Source organism: Talpa europaea (genome assembly GCF_964194135.1).
Source record: "Talpa europaea genome assembly, chromosome: 6".
Taxonomy (NCBI): Eukaryota; Metazoa; Chordata; class Mammalia; order Eulipotyphla; family Talpidae; genus Talpa; species Talpa europaea.
In genome coordinates, this window is record NC_140072.1 from 127,427,391 (window position 1) to 127,446,952 (window position 19,562).

At 39.7% G+C, this 19,562-nt stretch overlaps 1 protein-coding gene across 2 annotated transcripts in view; it reads left to right on the forward strand.

The window, feature by feature from the left end:
* Nucleotides 1–19,562, forward strand: part of GPC6 (glypican 6) — a gene marked incomplete at its 3' end in the record, with an annotated part of 1,013,029 nt that overhangs the window by 262,634 nt on the left and 730,833 nt on the right. For both annotated transcript variants that reach the window (XM_084234499.1, XM_084234500.1), the window contains exon 2: nucleotides 4,061–4,219. In XM_084234499.1, the coding sequence (XP_084090625.1) occupies nucleotides 4,061–4,219 (159 nt within the window). The remainder of the gene's footprint in view (nucleotides 1–4,060; nucleotides 4,220–19,562) is intronic.

A 19,562-nucleotide genomic window follows, 5' to 3' on the forward strand; every position in this document is an offset into this window, starting at 1 on the left:
ACTGAGAAGGTTTCCTATTCTGGCTATTTGGAGAATTTGGAACAGGAAGGATTAGAGCTCATTCTTTATATAGCGGAGCGACTGTCAAGTATGATTTCAGAATGTAAATTGTTCAGGTGTGGGGGACATGTGGTCTCCGTCATGACTGCCCTGGGCTAATGCTAAAGCAGTCAGAGCGAATCTGAGAAAGAAGGGACAGACGTGACTGTTTTCTGATAAAACTTCTTTCACGGACAATTAAACTTGAATTTCTGTAAAGTTTTATGTAACACAATATTCTTTAGAATTTTCTCCAACCATTCATTCACAGGTCCCAGAAAAACAGTTGGTAGATTCGATTTGGCCCAGGGTCTGTGGTTTGTTAAGCCCTGTTCTAGGGCTAAAAACAAAATAAATAAACTGACTTGCAATATAATGTCTGTTATCCTAAGTCTCTTTGGCTGTTTAAAGTCATCAAGTTGTTTTGGCAACTATTGGCGGCCTCAGATCAGAAAGAGAAGGGTTATGTGCTCAGTAATTCATTTCTTCCACAGTCTTCTTTCCCAGTAATATTCAAAATGTTAGCAAGAAAACAAGGCTGTCTGTGGAGTTCATGCACCCTAAGTCTGTATGCGTGGGGCACATTCATGCCTCTCCCCAGACACACCCTCAACAACTTTGTGTGAGAGGCTTACTCTTCCTGGCTCAGCCTTCTTCAACAGCCTGCTGGTCTCTTCACCCCTTCATGATCTCTCCCCATGCTTGCCTTTCTCTGTCTCTCCATCTCTTTGGTTTTCTCTCAGACAGGTTCTACCAAAAAGGAGGAGAAATAAGTTGACTTCTTAGATACTTTCTAATACCACATTGCCTTATCAAGGCAGCCTCTTACCCACACACCCCAAATAATTTTGGTTTCATGTTATCCCACTAAGAAGTATCTTTCTATGAATCACTGGATATAAGATACTTATCTTCTTGGATGATTAGAGAGTTTAATGCCTCCAATCGGATCTAATTTAATGACTGTAGATCCCTAGGGTTTTCTCTCACAGATTTCCCAAATACAACTGTTTCTCTCATGTCATAAAATGCTTATTTTCTTTTGGGTAGTTTTTTTTTTTTTCCCACCAAATGTCCCCTGCATTTTGTTGTGAACATGATGGTAATGGAGCTTGATGTACTGAATCTTGAGAAATAGATACTTCATTTGTGCATAACACAGTGGGGGTTAATAAATAGTAGAGGAGGGGAATTTTAACAGTATGATTTGTAACAGATCAGAAAACAGGAACACTCAACTACATTGTTAATACTAAAGAGCCATTCTATCTGAATACAGAGTTTTGTGATTACCAGCTTGATTTGCTATTTTATCAAAAGAAAAATTAGTGATTATTAGATCCTTTGCTCTTGACAAAGCTACAGTTAAACTCTTTCTCTGTGTCTTAACCCAGTAACTATAGTTTCCAATGGGATGCCCGTTTCAGTCACTTGGGGAAGTTTTTCAAAATATATAATCACTATACCTTCTCATTTTGGTATTGTCAGTACCTTCAAATCAGAACCAATCAGTAACACACCTGTAGTTGAACAAGTTGAGTGATCACTGATTTCAGCCAAGGAGAATAAATACACCGTGGAGAATCACAGTGTTGTTAGGAACAGGGACTTTGATAGAATCTATTTGGATTTTGGATGGGTGATTTGGGGCAGAGTTTCAAGAAGCATCCATCCTAGATTGGATGCCATTAGGAAGCAGATGTAATTCTATTATAAGTTCCTTCTATCAATCTGATCAACAAAAGACTAATATGTAGATCAATCTACAAATGGTGAAGGTGTACCAGACACTCATTTCATCTGAGAGAGGAGGTGTCCTGTACTTTCTGGAAGCGTCGTGACCTTGGTTTTTGTCTATGCTTACACAGAATTTTGAAATGACCTTGTTTTATCTCATTTTATCTTGGTCTCAGAGTAATCTTGTCTGAGGTTGGCATTCTTTGAGATTCTTGAGGTCTAATAAACTATGATGAACTATCAGTGAGTGCCAGGCTGGCTTGTAAGTGTTAAGCACAGGATGTTTTTCTTTCTTACAATTTATACCTATACCTGGCACAACTATTGTGGATCTTGCTTTTTAATAGCATATTTCCAAGTTTTTATTAAAATATTTTAAGTGTATAGAAAAATAATAATGTAGAAATTAAAGATTATAAATAAAATCATTTGAGCTTTTCTCTCAAATTGGAATTCCTCCTGGGAGGAAACTGCTATTATGAATTTGATGTTTCTCTTTTTCAAGGACAATGCATGATTCTTTCCTTTAGTGATTTATGACATATATATGTACATACAATATTTTAATATATGAAATAACATTTTATGATTTCCTTCCTTTTAAGGAACTATATAAATTCTAACCTTAATACATACTGTGATCATTTATTATTTTAAGAGGGCAGGGAAGCATCAGAAGGAATCAGAAGACACTCATTCTTCACACATGATCTGGGGCATTGTTACCTACGTGCTCTTAACATTATAAATGAAATTTAATCACTGCATCAAGTGCTTTGTGCAATTGTTGTTCAGTGCCCTACAATGTCTTTATCTCGGGGGAATTTGGTGGTTTTATACAGAAAGATGTTGGGTGGGTTTTCCTTCTTCCTTGCACAGGCTGGCTAACCACTTTTGATGTTAACACATCTGCACCACTGGAAACTCACATCTTCTACAATCACAGACCGTTTTAATTTCATGAAGCAAGGGGTAGGCTCCCACTTGTAAGCACTGAGGAAAGCAAGATTGTTAAAAGCAGTAGCCCGGTCTACCCAGAGAGAAATCTCTTGAATGCAGCACAAGACTGCCATTAGCTTGGACTCTACATTTCCATATGACATCGGCATCCACTCAGCCCATCAGTGCCCTCCTCTGGGGAGGAGGGCATCTCTCTGTGAGAGATGCCAGCTCACGGCATGTGAGACACAATAGGAGGCCATCATAGACACATGTGCTTTCACTGAGAGAAGGCAGATGCATGTTGACAGACAGACAGACAGTTGGAAAGACAGCTCAAGGAACCATGTCCATCTTTTCCTGCCCTCCCTGATGGGACCTCATGTCTTGTGCCTCACGTGAAGTTTCCAAAGGCATTCACATGTTATCGTGAGTGCCATCTTTTGTCACCTGGGGTTACTTGGTATATTTCATCTAAAAAAGCAGGGAAATTGCTGTGCTCTTCTGAAATCTTTAATGTACCTTCCTCTACATGACACAGGCAGCAAGTAATTACTGGGTGTCTTAGCCCATGTGGGCTGTTATAACAGAAATGCATAAACACAGACGAGAGTGGCTTCTAAACAACAGACATTTATTTCTCACAGTTTTGGAGGCAGAGAAGTCCAGGGTCATGGTAACTGGCAGATTGAATGTCTGGTTAGGGCCTCTCTCTGGTTCACAGAACCTCTCATTGGGTGTGTGCACTCTCTCTCGCTCGCTCACTCTCTCTCTGGTTTTTCTATTCACCACATATGAGTAAAATTGTAGGGTATTTGTCATTCTCCATCTGACTCATTTCACCTTCTAGGTCCATCTATGCTGTTGCAAATGGCAGGGTTTTGTGTTTTGTAACAACTGAGTAATACTCCATTGCATCCTCATGCCCTGTCTCTTCATCCATTTGTCTGTGGATGGGCATTGAGGTTGTTTCCAGCTCTTGGTTTTTCTAGATAATACCACAGTGAACCTGGGTGGGGTGCACGTGTCTCTGCAAATTAGAGTGTTTATATTTTTTTGGGTAAATACCCAATAGTAGAACAACTGGCTCTGATTCCATCATGACCTAACCACCTTCCAAAGGCCCCTACTACTCTCACCTTGGGGGTTGGGATTTCGACCTAAGGATTTGGGGCAAGAAGGTGTGAGGCATGAATATTCAAACCAGAGCATCAGGTTCAAATTAAGGCCAGAATGATTGGATCATGATGGGCACTGAGGACCAGATACAGTCCATGGGGATGACTGGACAGGGCGTTGGGATCGGCACTCTGCGCACCGTACTCACATGTGCCTTCTCTTGCAGGGGAACACTTACGGATCTGTCCTCAAGAGTATACGTGCTGTACCACGGAGATGGAAGACAAGCTAAGCCAGCAAAGCAAGCTAGAGTTTGAAAACCTTGTCGAGGAGACGAGCCATTTTGTACGTACCACGTTCGTGTCCAGGCACAAGAAATTTGATGGTAGGTGAAAGTTTCAGCTTTGATCTCGGTGTGCTTTTCTGAGAACCTTGGTATCCGATGGGTTTTTTTTTTTTTTTAAGCTGGAGTTTTACTTTCCCTCTTAAACATGTATTGCTTTGTCTATTTTTAGAAACAGCATGAGTGTTCATGACAAGTTTTGTAGTGATATTTTGGGAAACCTGAAGTTCCCAGAGTGGTTCGGTACGTGTGGTTTGCCTATGAGATTTATCCTGAAGGGTGGAGCCCAATTTTTCATTATTTGAGTGATTCTAGCTTGATTTTCTCACACAGTAGCTTGTCTTCAGTTTTTATCTAGGGATTTCTTTAAAATAATTAAATGTCATTTAAAATTATTTGAAATATAACATCCCTTTTAAGAAGAAGGGCTTGTTTTGAGCGCCAGTGGGGTATGCGCTCCTTTCTTTTATAGTTTGTCTTTTTAATATCGTCGCCACATTTTGTGTTCTCATTGCCACAATGTGCAAAGGCTCCTTTACCTGCATCGATTCCCTGATTATGAGCATCAACTTCATTTCTCACTTCCATTTGTTAGGTCATCATTTTGTATTAGAAAGCACAGAATGCAAAAGTAATTTTTACTAAGATTTTAAACAGTGCATTTTCTCATCAAAGCCTCTGAAAAAGAATTCAGTACCGGTCTGATTTGTGTGCCCTGAATTATAATGACACCGTTACTAATCTCAGGTGAGGTGTTTTCTTAGGTGCTCTAAGAAATGAATGCCCCTAACTTGGACTCCTTGTAAAGCAGACCTGCAAATAGCAGCGAAACTTTCTTGGGTCCCTTTTATCCTATCAGTTGCCAAGGGCAACAGAACAGCTCTTCAGTTTCCTCATCCTGTCCAGTCAAAGTCACCTCAGTGCCAGATTAAGACTCGCCAACGTTTCCCTTTTTTTCCCTAGTAGGTAAAATGTCCTGCCTCGTTGCTGCTTTAAGCTATGATAGCAGCACCGATTTCTTTCAAATCAATCCTCTGAGTTCTTAAGGGCAGGTCCACTCTGTGGGGCTTTCAGTACTCAAGGTGACGTGACATTTTCCTTGTAAGCTGATGTGCCTTCAGCTTTACCATCTTCACATTGTCCCTCTGTCTCCTGTGGATGTATATGAAAATAATTGGTTATTTAGCAGTGATTCTGTGAATGTTGCTCCCTTGAATGCAACTGAGGAGTTCTGGGGAGTTGCCTCTGATGGACAGATTACAAATACAGTGACATTCAGAAGCCCCTGAAGGGGCTCAGTGTTGGAGGAGCTATAATATATCACTCCAAAGTGAGGTGACTGGAGACCCTCACTGTTACAGGAAGCATGTGAGCCCCATCTGCCTCTGCTGACTTTTACTTGTGTCTTTACGAACAACTCCAGTGTTTTGATCAAGCTCTACACAAAATTAGGTTGAAATAATTCCAGGGCAATATTTATGGTTTATAATATATATCCCTTTTAGTAAAAATAGTAGATGTAAGTTGAATTATTTTTTTTTCCATGAGTTAAGCTATTCAAGAAGACTGAGCTGGGTATTTCTTGTATTCTCATATCAATGACTTAATATTTTTGGATTTACAGTTTTTCATTCCACATCTCATTTGTCTTCTAAAGAAACCACTCTCTAGTTTCTCTCTTTTCTCCTCCTGCTCTTGCTGTCCTTTATAGGTGTGGTTTAAATCCTTCTATTATACTTAGGGATATTATGTCAATTGGTTTGACAGGACATTGAATTTGCTAATATTAGATCTGACATAGGGGAGATGAATTCTTTAGTCATAGTGCCTTTCATTGCAGGTACATTAGGCTGGCATAGTATAGAAACACAGAATTTTTTCAAGAAGGCTTTCAGCCAAGCATTGTTTTGTCTTTAATTTAAATGTGATTTTAGTGAGCTCAGCTTCTGAAGATCTCAGTGTTCAGAAAATACTTATAAAAAACATATCATTAAAATGTTGCCATTATATGTACTTTCTTTTGGCAAATTCATGAAGGTCTGTCAATCAGTCATGTGACTTATCTCCTTATAGCTCCAGGCTGATGGTGCTGAGTCACCTTTCTGAAACACTTGTGCATTCATGCATGTAGTTTTCCAGTTTCCTCATGGCATTTATTCAAGAGTATCAGTTGGTGGGAGCACAGGACTATCTATGATCAGATGTGGAATGTTAACTTCTGAGTTTCATTTTCTCATATAAAAGCAAAGGTGTTCTCAAGGAATGAGTTTATTTTAGTCATGTCCTATTCTCTGAGTTATTTTGCATGGCTGATCCTAAGTGCCTACCTTGTGTTTCTGCTTCTGCTCTGATTTCTCAGAGATCACGCTCTGTCATCTGGACTGTACATGTCTCCGTGGGCTCTGTGTTCGTTCTTCTATGCATAACAGCTGGATTATGTGAGAATGAGAACTCTGGACTATTTTAATTAAGAAAATAAACAATTTTATTTGCATCTGATAGATTCAGGGAGGCTAGGTTCAGTCGCTTAATAATTAAGCTCCTGTTGTTGCTTGCTTTATTAGACCGGCAATGTTTTGATTCTGTTTAACTTTTCATTTTGTGGCAGATATGTCTTTAAAAATTTGAAATTCCAAAATATTTAACTTGACATCACATACTATTTATTGTCGTATTCTTTCCTAGTTTTGATTTATGTCTTTGGTAATATTTAGAACACTGTATAAAATGATAACTCCCCATTGGGTGGTCAGAAATGAAAACTGAATTAATATCAGCTCTTGCCTAAATCAGGATACTTTGTTTCATATCCTGCTTAATCCTGGGTGGTGTAGCTGAGGGGTAGTGAATTGAAAATGCAGTCTATGTGGAAATTTTCATTCTTTGGTATTTTATTGTTTTATATCAGATTAGCTCATTTTTTAATTTTTAAATATGGCAATGGAATGTTACGTATGTATGTAAAATAAATCTCTGTGTTATTGACACTGGTCCTTCTGCAAGTGTCACACAAGGCTTTTCTTTATTTTTCTCTCTGGCCAAGTCTCCATTACACATCCCTGCAGACCCCTGCCTCAGGGCAGGGGTCTGGCCACTGCAAAGGTGCCCATAGAACTCTCTAGAGATGCTCTTGATTTGCTCTGTAGCCAAACAGAGCTCTTCTCACTGTCCGGGGCTTACAATTAGTGATGGAGACCTAGCCAGGTGCATCTGGCAGAATGGTCACAACATCGCTCTCTTATGTCTTACCTTTTGTGCCTCCACCACCCACATCCCCCCTTTGAGAACTGAGAGTACATAAATAAGCCAATCAAATCAGAATGCAGAAAACAGCTAGGTTATCTTTGTCCACCACCTTCTTTTCCTAGCATTCTGTGTTAGGTGAATATCCAGTGCAGCAGATTGGCCTTTGTGTCTGAATCCCAACTGCTGTCCTACTGCTCCATGGCTGGTGTCTTAGGGTTCTCAGATGCGGAGGACAACAGGATGCCCTGACAGTGGCTGTGTGGGCAGGCAGCAATTAGCCTGCTGTGCACACTGTACAAGCTAAGTCTGTTCGCCAGACGGGCTTGTAGGATGGCCTCTCAGTGCTGGTCACTGGCAGAGGCAGCTCAGTCCCAGGCTGAGCCTCTGGATCCTTCCCGCCACCACTAGCTTTTAATCTGTCTAGTACTTTCCTCCCCCCAGGTGGGCTGAGACTTTCCAAGCAACACCATCTATTCCTGCATCTCCTGCTGTTGCTTCTCTCTCCCCCACCAGTTATCAGGGGAAGACATTAGAATTGTCTTTTATACCAAAATGGCAGGTAGGAGCCTTTTTTTTTAATCCTTAAAAAAATCCTTAAAAAAAAAAAAAAAGGAATTAACCAACTAAATATAGCCTGGCCTTTAAGGAGCCTGAAGCCTGGAGAGATTGAAAGATTTGCCAAGTTTCCACCAAGAATGATGCAAGCAAGACTGTAATCTAATCCTCTTGACTTAGACTTATAAATAGTCATGGGATAGGAAGTCGATATTTGGTTGACATTCTAAGCTCCAATTTGTCCTGAGTGGACATCAGCTAGAGATTATTGGCATTCCTTCAACAAGACTATGGTGACATTGGTCGGCGAAGACTCTAGTCACATTTTTTTAAGATTGATTGATTGATTGATTGATTGATTGATTGATTTATGCAAACAAGAACTGGAGTACAGACCGAAGGTGTGGGGGGTGAGAGGATTCACCAGAGACAGAGCGGGGAACAGAACAGGCAGATTGACTGAAATACACTGCTGAGGGGAGTAGTGGGTGAGTCAGGAGAGGTCTGCTGCACCATGTGGGTCACCTCCTTGGCCGGGGATTGAACTCATGCTGCAGTGGCTTTGAATAGCTTCATAGTTATGTCTTAACCCCTTGTGCCACCAGGGAAACCCCTAGTTACATTTTTTTTTAAGAGAGAGAGACAGTATTTATTGGAGGTTGTCCCTAAATTAACGGGGAATGAGGGTTTTGTACAAAAATGTGATTGAATCACAAAGCCCCTGTAGTTCCTCTCTCCATGAAGAAACCAGCACCCTGTTCTCCAGGATTGTGTATGGATGTGGATTACCCAGACTCAAGAAAATGAGGTTGAAAGGATATTTTATTTTAGTTATTTTTCCTTCCGATTTATTTGAGCTGAAATTTATTCACATTTGAAGCTCAATATGAGATTTTCTTGTTTAGTGTGTTCTTCTTGGTCTTATTATTTTACTTTGCTTCCTGGTTTTTATTTATGTATTTTAATGATATACATTTGTCCAGAGATTTTGGCAGCAAGTACATTTTTAAAAGCAAAATAAAAAAAAGTTGAGCGGTAATTTCCATCCTTCTGAAGAACTTATTCTATAGTAACACCCTCAGAAATCTCATTTTACTGAATGTGGAAATAATTTATACACAGCAGCATAATATTTTTACACTGCAAATCTGCTCGTGTTTTCTTTTTAAATATCATTCCTCATCTATATACTGTAGAGATGACAATAATGTAATGATACCTTTAAAATATGGTCTAATTTTCTCAGAGAATACACTTTTTTTTTTTTGAAAAGGAAAAAAAAACTAAGTAGTTTTCCATATGATGGTAGAATCTTGTGGATTTCCTTTATCGTGTGTGCATGTGTGTGCGTGCGTGTGTGTGTGTGAGATTTCAATTTGCAAACATTTATTCAGCATCTACTCTATCGATGGCTCTTAACCAAGTGTGTAGAAGATAAAAGATGACTAATAATGATGAAAATACAGGCACAGTGTCACAGAATTTACTTTGTTGAAATGACAAAATTATAAAAGTATCACTCAGGAAGCCAGAATTGTCCTAAAGTAGAAGTCCTTTGGGAACAAAAAGCAGAAGTTAGAATGAAGTCTCAATTGTGATTGTTAAAGGAGTGACAAGAACAGACAAAGGCTCCAGAGACCGTGCTGCGTGTCCACAGCATCCTCGGCACATGTGCGGACATACTTATTACCGATTTTCCCCAGTAGCATTAATTTACTGACATCTAACATATCTGTAGAATTTTTTGACCTTCTATTGTTCTACTGTTTTATGATAACTGCAGAATTTCAGTGCATCATGTGAGAAGGATCTTTGGGTTGGCTAGAGTTTGACTGTTTGGGGCTCTGCTCCCTTGGCTGTCAAGAATGGATGTGGGGCCTCCCTGGTGGTGCAGCGGTTGAGCGCTGGTCTGCGAAGCTGCCCGCAGCCTCTGCAGCGCCGGTTCGATCCCCAGATGCTCCCCGGCCACCGGAGGAGGGTCCCACGTGGCACGCAGACCTCTCCTGCCACCCGCTGCTCCTCTCAGCAGTGTATTTTGTCAGTCTGCCTGTTCTGTTCCCCGCTCTGGTGAATTCTCTCACCCTCCCGTGCTTCTGACTGTACCCAGTGCTTGTATAAAAAAAAAAAAAAAAGAAAAAGAAAAAAAGAGTGGATGAGGTTGGTCTGCTCTATATGACTCTTTCTCCAGAGGCAGCACCCTGCCTGCTTGTTCTTCTCCTGTTAGACTGTGGAAACTAAGCTGCATACCTAGAAGACTGATGTGGCTTAAAGCCTACGTCAGAACTGGCGCACTGTTCCCAGGCTCCAGTGGCCAAGAGTGAGCCTCCTGGCCTCTCGCAGTGTGAGTGGGGCAGGGGAGTCTGCTATTCCTGTGGAGGTGGGAGTGGGGTAGGAGCCTCTATTTCTGTATTTTTGCATGCCAGAGTCCTCAACTAATTGCCTCCTGGTGTTCCCCAAACTGTGTTTTATGTTCCACATTGACGCCTGTGTCATTTGTGGTGGATTCTCTAGGGATCAAAAAGCAGTAAGTATTTTCTAAAACAGTTAGGCGGACACACTGTTATGCTACTACCTCCCATATTAACATACTAATACACACATACACACGCACCACTTTCACGTTGCGGTTCACAAACCAACCTTTGCTTGCTTCAGGCTTTTCTTCTGGGTTGTCCCTTCTCTCAGCCATCAGAGAACTGGATATATGGACCTTGCTCTGGATTAGACTTTGCTTGAGGGAATGTTGGGGCTGATTTGATCTTCTATCCAGACCACGGCAACTTTGTCCTTGTTGACAATAAGAATTGCTTTCTTATCATTTGTTTGTCCCAAGGAGCATTTCTTATTTCCTTCAAGAACTTTTCCTTTGCGTTCATGTTTATATTTTTATGTTCAATTTAATTTTTCATTGCAGGAGTGTTGCTCTACAACACCATTTGTGATTTAGGGGGCTAGGTTCACCCCTACTCGGAAGTATATCACCACACCACACCCATCCACAATGCCCCACGAGTCCTATAGTGAGTGGCGTGTAGCTCTTCTTTCACTTAACACTCAGAGCCCATTGTGTGGTTACTCAGTCACCTGGTTTCAGTATCCTCGTGTCTTAGGGAACAGGGAAGCCTGAGGAGGAGGAGAGAGCAACCAGGGACTATCGGGTCAGTGGAGCAGAGTGACACACACGTATTTTGTTGTTTTCACATGCCAGCTTCTGGGGATATGATTCTTGGCACCCCAAAACAATTATAATATTAACATCAAAGATCACTGGTCATAGATCACAACAGTGGATATAATAATGATGAATATGTTTGAAATACTATGAGGCCTACCAAAATCACACACAGATATACACTGAGCACATGCTGTTAGACAAATGGTGCTGATAGACTTGCTGGAGGCATGGTTGTTATACCTGCCATTTGTTAAAAAGTACACACACATACACACACCAAGTGCAATAAAATGAAATGCAATTTTTAAAAAGTAGCTTTGTAAATAGATGTGATAGTCCCATTTTGTATGCTACTATTCCCCATGGTTGTATAAAAGAACAGGAGACTTAACTAGAATCTGAGCGGTTGTCATGTTCATCCTCATCCCGCATACTTAGCTGAATGCGTCCTTGTAATCTGCTAGGTCACTGACTCAAGGACATGTACTTCCTCTGAAGGACATGCCTCTGGAAATCAGAATGTGCTGAATTGTGTTTTAGAAATTAGAGAAACAGTCTCACTGGCATTGGAAAGTAATCTGCCAATTCTCCCAAAGGACAGAACTTCCAAAAATACAAATTAGCTAGCCAGAGATTTAGCTTTGGCAGGACTAGTGAACTGATTTACAAATAGAAGCACCTTGTGCTTGCACAGCCTTGGAATAGATAATGATGGCCCCTGCCTTGAATTGTCCTTTAAATGCTGTGCATGAAACCAGATCCTTGTAAAAGTGAAATAAAGACAAATTTTTCTTCTTTTCTCAATCATTTGCTTTTCTGTTTCTTCCTCCCTTTTTCTCTTAATTCCCTCCTTGCCTTCTTCTCCACCCTCTCTCCTTTCCTCTCTTCCTTCCATCTTTTATTCTCTTTAATTCTGCTCTGTGGACAGATCTTTTACAACTCAGGAAACACACTGCTGATCAGCAGCTTCGTGTCCCCAGTAGCCTACTCATCTCTTTCTAAATCCTAGCCCCCTACTACACACCTCCGAGTAACTTAAAACACATTACACTCCCAGTGTAGTTGTAATATTGTCATCTTATTATCACCAATTCCCTTGCATGGTGGCTTCACTGAGCAGCTGTTTCACAGACAAGCCAATTTCTTTTAAGTATTGCTCTATCAGACACTGAAACCAGCCCTACCAGAAGGCTTCTTGGTCATGAATGTTAATGAGCAGACAAGTATCTGTTCCCTGACAGTGGTTCACTAATCCTTTGAGTAAGTATGGGTAAATTACAGGAGAAATTTTATTTCAGTTAAATTGATCTGCCACTGTAGAGAGAAAACTGATTTTCTTATTTTAATGAAAATCAAGAAAAATGTTTAATGGCGGTGTAAATCAGAGTTCAGTGGAAACATTTCTGTCTTCAGACCTGAAAGGACAGAGGCTCAGTCTTCACTGTACAGGGTGGGTAAAGATAATGGAGAACTCCCGATTTCCAGTTACAGGTGATGTGCACCAAGAAATAGCGTAAGTCACCCGTTCTCTAGCTGCGATCTTGTGTCAAGAGATTCTTGGCCTTCCTTAGTGATATGGAGTTGAAATAACAAGTGTGATTTCCTTCTCCATGGAGACAGGCTATATGAGTTGTCCATTATCCAAGCAAGTAACATGGGAAAGAAGAAACACGTGTAGGCTTTCCTATGTTCCGAAAGGAAATAATTCAGGGGGATAGTGATCTGAAATGGCATGTTCTGTCCTGATGGAGTCTCTGAAGAGGAGAGTGAAGGAATGAGATGAGCAGCAAGGTGAAAACGGTTGAGACTGGTGGATGAGTCCGGAGGGTTTCTAATAATAGTCTCATTTTTGTATGGCTTTTCTAAGTGTGTGATAAAGTGTTTTTTTTTTAAAGCAATAACTATCTTGAGCATCACAGGATTGATGATTTCCAGATTGTAAATTCATTCTGGATATAGAACAAGGTCAATAGGTACTGCTACGTTCATGCCAGGTGCATTCCACGATAGTGAATTTCACAGAGCAAAATTGTTTTCAGATTGCAATGACAAAGACAACTTATAGGGATTTTAACTCTCATCAAGGCTATATGGCTTTAGCTTCTGTTTGATATTTTATTATTGAGTTGTTAGAAATGGCATCTCTAGTTTATCCACATAAATAGATCTCCCTACCAAGTGATTCAAAATATTAAACTCCTGTTTAGATTTGTGGACACCAAGATAAACAGACTATTCAGACACAAACTTTGGAAAGAAGCAGGACGCAATGTAAAACATACATTATAAATGCATTAGACATTATATTTACGTATCACTCAGCAATTACCCAGTAATTTCTGGTTGACAACACTTACACGAACTCTTCGAGTTAGCAGTTTAGTAAATCTAAAGGAAGAGACAGCTTGGCTAAGCAATGAATTCTATATGATTCCATTCCATTAATTAGGAAGAGAGTCCTGAATCCAACTGTGGAGATAGATCAGGAATCTGCTAATAAGTCTGTGGTTTGCAGTGCTCAGAGAAATTTTAAAAGGAATTTTAAAAGGATCACTCATTACAATTCCAGAATTTTCCATTTATTATTCTTTCATGAAGTTTGTTATATTCACCAAATGGACAAATATTGTTCTTGGGATGACTATATAATAATGCATGATCTTTGCACTGTTCACTCCCTACCTACTGGTTTAATTGAATCCAAACATCTGGAAAATGAAAAGCAAACTTGGAAGTAAGATAACAGGAATTGGGGCCTCCAAAGCCCTTCCATGTTTGAAGAAATTATACTTCTCTGTGTATTTTTATTTCTGAAAATGTCTTTGTGATATTTTTTTCTTGTAGAAGAATAGTGTTTTCTGTCTACCTGTCTCCTCCTCAATGTCTATGTAGTTGAAAGCTTATCATTTTCTCTTATTTAGTGTTCTTGTAATATTCTTTTAAAAAGTAAGATCTATTACATATTCCCTGTTGAAGTCTAGGCTCTAAGTATAGGGATTAGTGCTCCTATGTCTATTTTATCTTCCTATTCTTGACTTACTAGGGAGCATATTTAAAAATGCTACAGTGTTGTGTAACACACAGACCTTAGCAAGACCCAAGAGCACAGACTGGTGAGAAGAATTGCTTAAGTTCCTGTAATAAATGTGACATAAGAAAAGAGGAAACTGGGCCTCCCTGGTGGCACAGTGGGCTGAGTGCAGTGCAGTGAGGCTGTCTGCAGCTTCCACAGAGTGGGTTTTATTCCGGGTGGCCAGCCAGGGAGATACGCACATGGCAGGGTGAAGCTCTCCTGTCTCGCCCCCCTGCTCCCCTCAGCAGTATTTTCGGTCTGTCTGCCTTTTCTGCTCCCTGCTCTGTCTCTGGTGAATTCTCTCATGCTCCCGCCCCTCTGGGCTGTACCCTAGTTCTTGTATAAATAAATAAATCAAAAAAAAAGGGAAGAGGAAACTGGAATTTTTATTTTTCTATTAACAATTAGTGTCCATAATCTTGAGTCATATTTAATATCCGCAGCATTTATTCTAGTGGATTTAATAGAACCAATTTTGAATTCCCAGAACAAAGATGGTCTTTAACAAGCTAAAGAGGATTTAGCTTGTTATTTAGAGTTCAAAAAAGTTCTAGAAAAAGCTAGATGATTGCTTTTACCTGCTACATACTCACATATGCACACACATGTGTATGTGCACATAGGTGAACAAGGATAGGTTGAGATGTACACAAGTCACCTAGAGGACCAGGTACCATAGCAAATTTGGGTTCAAATACTCAGATTTTTTTTTTAATCTGGATAAATCGTAAGAATCTTCATTTTGTTTAAACATTCCACATTTCTGAAACCAGTGGTCCCTGAATCACCACACATTTTAAATGGAGTTGAGAAATCAGTTGTCAGGACATAGTGTTGAGCAAAGAAAGATGGCAGAGGTTTTTAAACCTTTGCTCTAACATGTTAGGGTCAGTTTAAAGTGGGCCATAAAGGTCTGTGCTCTGCAAGGTGGGACTCTATCGCATATTGTCAGTAAAACCATTTTTTTTTTTAATACAGGAAGCACTTCCTCTTTTTCCTTCTGACTTTGACAGTGAATTACACCCGATATCTACAGCTCATGCCAGTTGCAGATCAAAATTATACTTTATTTTCAACATTCTTATATTTTAAACTACAAAGGATTTTCATTTTTCTCTTATTTTCTATTAACAGGATCTGATGGGTGTTTATTTTTCATAATCTAGAAAATACATCCTTCATTTTTTTCAATTTTTGGCTTGGATGATGGTTTTTGAAGCCTAGTTACTTATTTTAAATAGCATTTTCTGGCTCCAAAGTACCATATGCTTATTGTAGTGAAATTGAGTAATTTTACTTTACAGTGTTAAAGGATTTAAAATTACTTTCAGTTTATACCTAATTGGGGAAAACAAAAAATCGCATCTCTGAGGACATGGAGGTAAAAAATGTAACAATAACCAATATATATAGTTTGTCATGAATGACTATTCAAATCACTTCAAAAAATAAGGCAAGTTTGAAGTGTTAACTCTTGTGTTTTATATTTTGCAAATACAAAATGAAAACTGGGGTCCAGTTCATGTGAAAAGAATGGAATTTCCTGTTATGGGGCCAGTAATTCCCCACACTTTATAACATTTTTTTCAACACAACTTTTGATCACATTTACTAGAATTGGTTGATGGTCTTTATTGAGAGTGAAGTAGAAGTCCTTCAGAATTATGACAACATAGTTCTGAAGATTTATAGTGTGCAATAAATCATGATTTATATTAAAGCATAGTTTGAGAAAGTGCTTAAAATGAATCCTCCCATGAAGTAATGATTTAGGGAAAGTGGAGATAGAAGGGAAATAAAAATAGACAATGTGAAAATTTTTAATGTCCTCATTGAACAGGAGTCTAATGTCTACTGACTTCGAAATCTAATTGGTCATTAAGTCAGCCAGACATCTCACTCCTTCTGCTGTGCCTAAAAATGTTTACTCAGGAAGTGGCTTCTAATGAGATTGTCAGGTCTGGAGTTTTCTAAGTCTCGCTACAAATAGTTGATTAGCAACTGGGTGCACCTTCCTGGCCTTTTCAGGGTTTAGCTTGTTTCCAGTGTGCAGAAATCTGGGTTGTTTTATGAAATTGAAAAAGTTTGGGAACCAGTTTTAATTAATATCAGGTTTGTACGTTGTTCAATTTCTAAATACATTCGTTAAAAGTATGAGTGCTTCTTCCCCCTCTGCCCACCCTTGCCATGCTTGAGGTTACCTTTTGCTGTTTCTCAATCAGAAATCTCTTTAGAGTTTTTTTCCACTTAGGCTATAGATGATAAAAGCAGCCTCTATGCCCTTTTCTTCACTCCCTGAGTCCTTCCCCATAGTTGGAGAGGGTCCACTTCAGTCATGAGATTCTGTGAAATTCTACTAAAAAACTCCGTATAAACAGTGCAGGACCTGGAGTTAGCATAGACTAGTTTTCAAATATAGGATTTGCAATTTATTAATAAAGCCAAGTAGGAAGTTTCTTGAACTTTATGGGTTTTAAATTTCTCTTTTTAAAATGAATATAATAGTCATTGTTTTAAAAATGTGCACAGGGGCCTGGCTGGAGTCCGGTCAGGAATGATATTTCCTCCATGACTATTCGTCTGCTCTGCCTTCATCATTGTCTTTGTCTCTGTGCTCATCTTGTTCGCAGCCAGTTCAACAAGAGTATGGCTGACTGTTGTACTGATTGGTGCCATGAAAATATAGACAAAATACTAGAAGGAACTGAAACATTAAACTATAAAGCTGTTTCAATGTTCAGATATTAGGAGAAATTATTTCATGAGGAAAGGGTCTTTTGTGACTTTGTGGAAAGAATGAATGAAAACCAGCTTGAAAGCTAGCAAAGTTGGTGGCGCAAGGGGTTGGGCACAGCACTATAAATCTATCTACAGCCTCTGTAATGTGGGTTCAATCCCCAGCCAGGGAGGTAACCCACACGGTGAAGCAGACCTCTCCTGTCTCACCCACTGCTCCCCTCAGCAGTGTATTCCAGTAGATCTGCCCATTCTCCTCCCCACTCTGTTTCTGGTGAATCCTCTCCCCCGCCACCACACCTCTGGCCTACACCCCAGTTCTTCTATGCAAAAATAAATAAAATCTTAAAAAAAATGTTAGCAAGTTTGTAGACACTCATGAGGCAGGATGTGGAAATGGGACAGAAGCATGGGGGTATGGATTCAAGAGGGGTGCAGGGATGAGTCCATTTGGTGTGGTGAGGATGCCTGGATAAAAGAGGCGTGAATTAAGAATTAAGGTCCTGGAGTATGTGTAAAAAGTGAACAGTCCAATGTGTTCTCTGAAATTTATTGGATAATCTTTTTTTTTTAATATTTATGCATACAAGAGCTGGGGCACAGGCCAGAGATGCTGGGGGTGAGAGGATTCACCAGAGACAGAGTGGGGAACAAAACAGGCAAACTAACTGAAATACACTGGTGAGGGAAGCAGTGGGCGTGACAGGAGAGTTCTGCTTCCCCATGTGGGTTGCTCCCTGGTGGGCCCGGGATTGAACTCATGTTGTAGAGGCCTCAAACTGCTTCACAGTGTGGTGCCCAACCCCTTGCGCCACCAGGGAGGCCCCTCATTGGGTATTCTTGCTGATTTTCTTTTGCATAACTGAATTGACTGTTGATTTTGAAGTTATGTGGATGAAAGTTAAAATCCCTGTTGAAACACAACTAACAAAACTTACACTGTGGGGTTTGTTTTGTTGAGAGGATGGCTAACAGCAGGCATGGAATTATAGAACAAAATGCACTCAGTGGACTTCTTATATCTTTTGTGTTGTGACTCTATATGAATATGTATTAATAAACAGTAGAATTCCCAGTGTCTCTGAGTTTGAGTCAGGTATCAACTGCTGACAGTAGCAGTGACTTGGGGGGATGCCACTGTTAGACTCACACTTTCCTTGTGCTAGTTGACTTTCCAGGCTCCTCACTGCAGTGAATATGTATTAATATCGGAACCATAAAAATGATGAAATGTTTCCTTAGATGATAAAAATGAAGGTTAAATTTATACCTCTCATAAGGCCCTGCCACATATGCTATGTGTCAGCTTGTGAAATTATTTGTTTTGCTGAAATTTTGTCATGGTGTGTCCAGTTCCAGTTTCAAAAGCAAATCTGTATTTTAAATTGTTATATCTCACATTATATTTCATAATATGTAAATTTCTGTTTCAAATATATTGCATGAAGATTCCCTAAACAGCTTACATGCAGATATGTAGGATAAGAGATGACCTGAGGGGCCTCTTAGACCCTAAGACCTAAGTCTCAGCCCTATCAAGTTATTGCCAGCCACTATGGCATGAGTTCAATCCCTGGCCAGGGAGCTGTCCCACATGGCCCAGTAGACCTCTTTTGCCTCACATGCTGCTCCCCTCAGCAATGTATTTCAGTAGATCTGCCTGTTCGATCCCCACTCTGTCTCTGGTGAATCCTGTCACCCCCCCCACCTCTGACCTACCCCCAGTTCTTGTATGCATAAATAAATCTTAAGAAACCCTAATATGAATATTATTTGACTGTTAATATTAAAAACAGTAATAGGAATATAACTGTGTATTTACAAATATTAACATGCAGTCACACACATAAAAGCATTCCAGCCTGCAACCATGGTGACATACAACTGATGATTAACTGCCCGCATCATGTAATGAGCTGAATTTCCTCAGTAACAACCTAGCACATAACTGGCTCGGTATATAGATCAATGGGGATATGGGTGAATACAAATACTTTTATGCACTGAAGTTCTTCACATCATGGAAATCCTAGCACTTCTCAAGCTCTGTAAACTCTACATTATGTAAAGATATGCATGTTTACTTATTGTACATTTATACAGTGTTTATTAAGTAGCTATTGATTTTTCATAGTAGCTTTTTAGCAGCCTTAAATCCTCATTTAAAATGTGTAATTCTAAAGGCTTCTAAAATTTCCACTGTTCAAGTTATTGGAAATAGAGTAATACTTAATCGCATGGTATACTCTTGGCTGGCTGCCTGTGTTGGATGAAAGATGCATTCCTGGATGACTAATGCTATTTTTTTTATCCTCAGATTCTCTAACTGTGGTTAATATAGAACCTAGTTTATTTCCATAGTGTTCTTCAAGAGGCCCAGGCATTAAGGTTCCTTGGAATAAACATCAACCAGGTGTCACTTGCACACCTAAATGGGTTTCTCACAATGAGTAATGTTGTTCCTTCACTATACTGTCTACATAGAAAATGTCAGAACTCAATTTAGGGAGGGCAGAGATCTTCTGATTAAGGTTCTTCGTTAAGAATGCTTTCTTGGATGAATCCAGTTCTGCTCTGTTCCATTCTTCATAATAATGAAG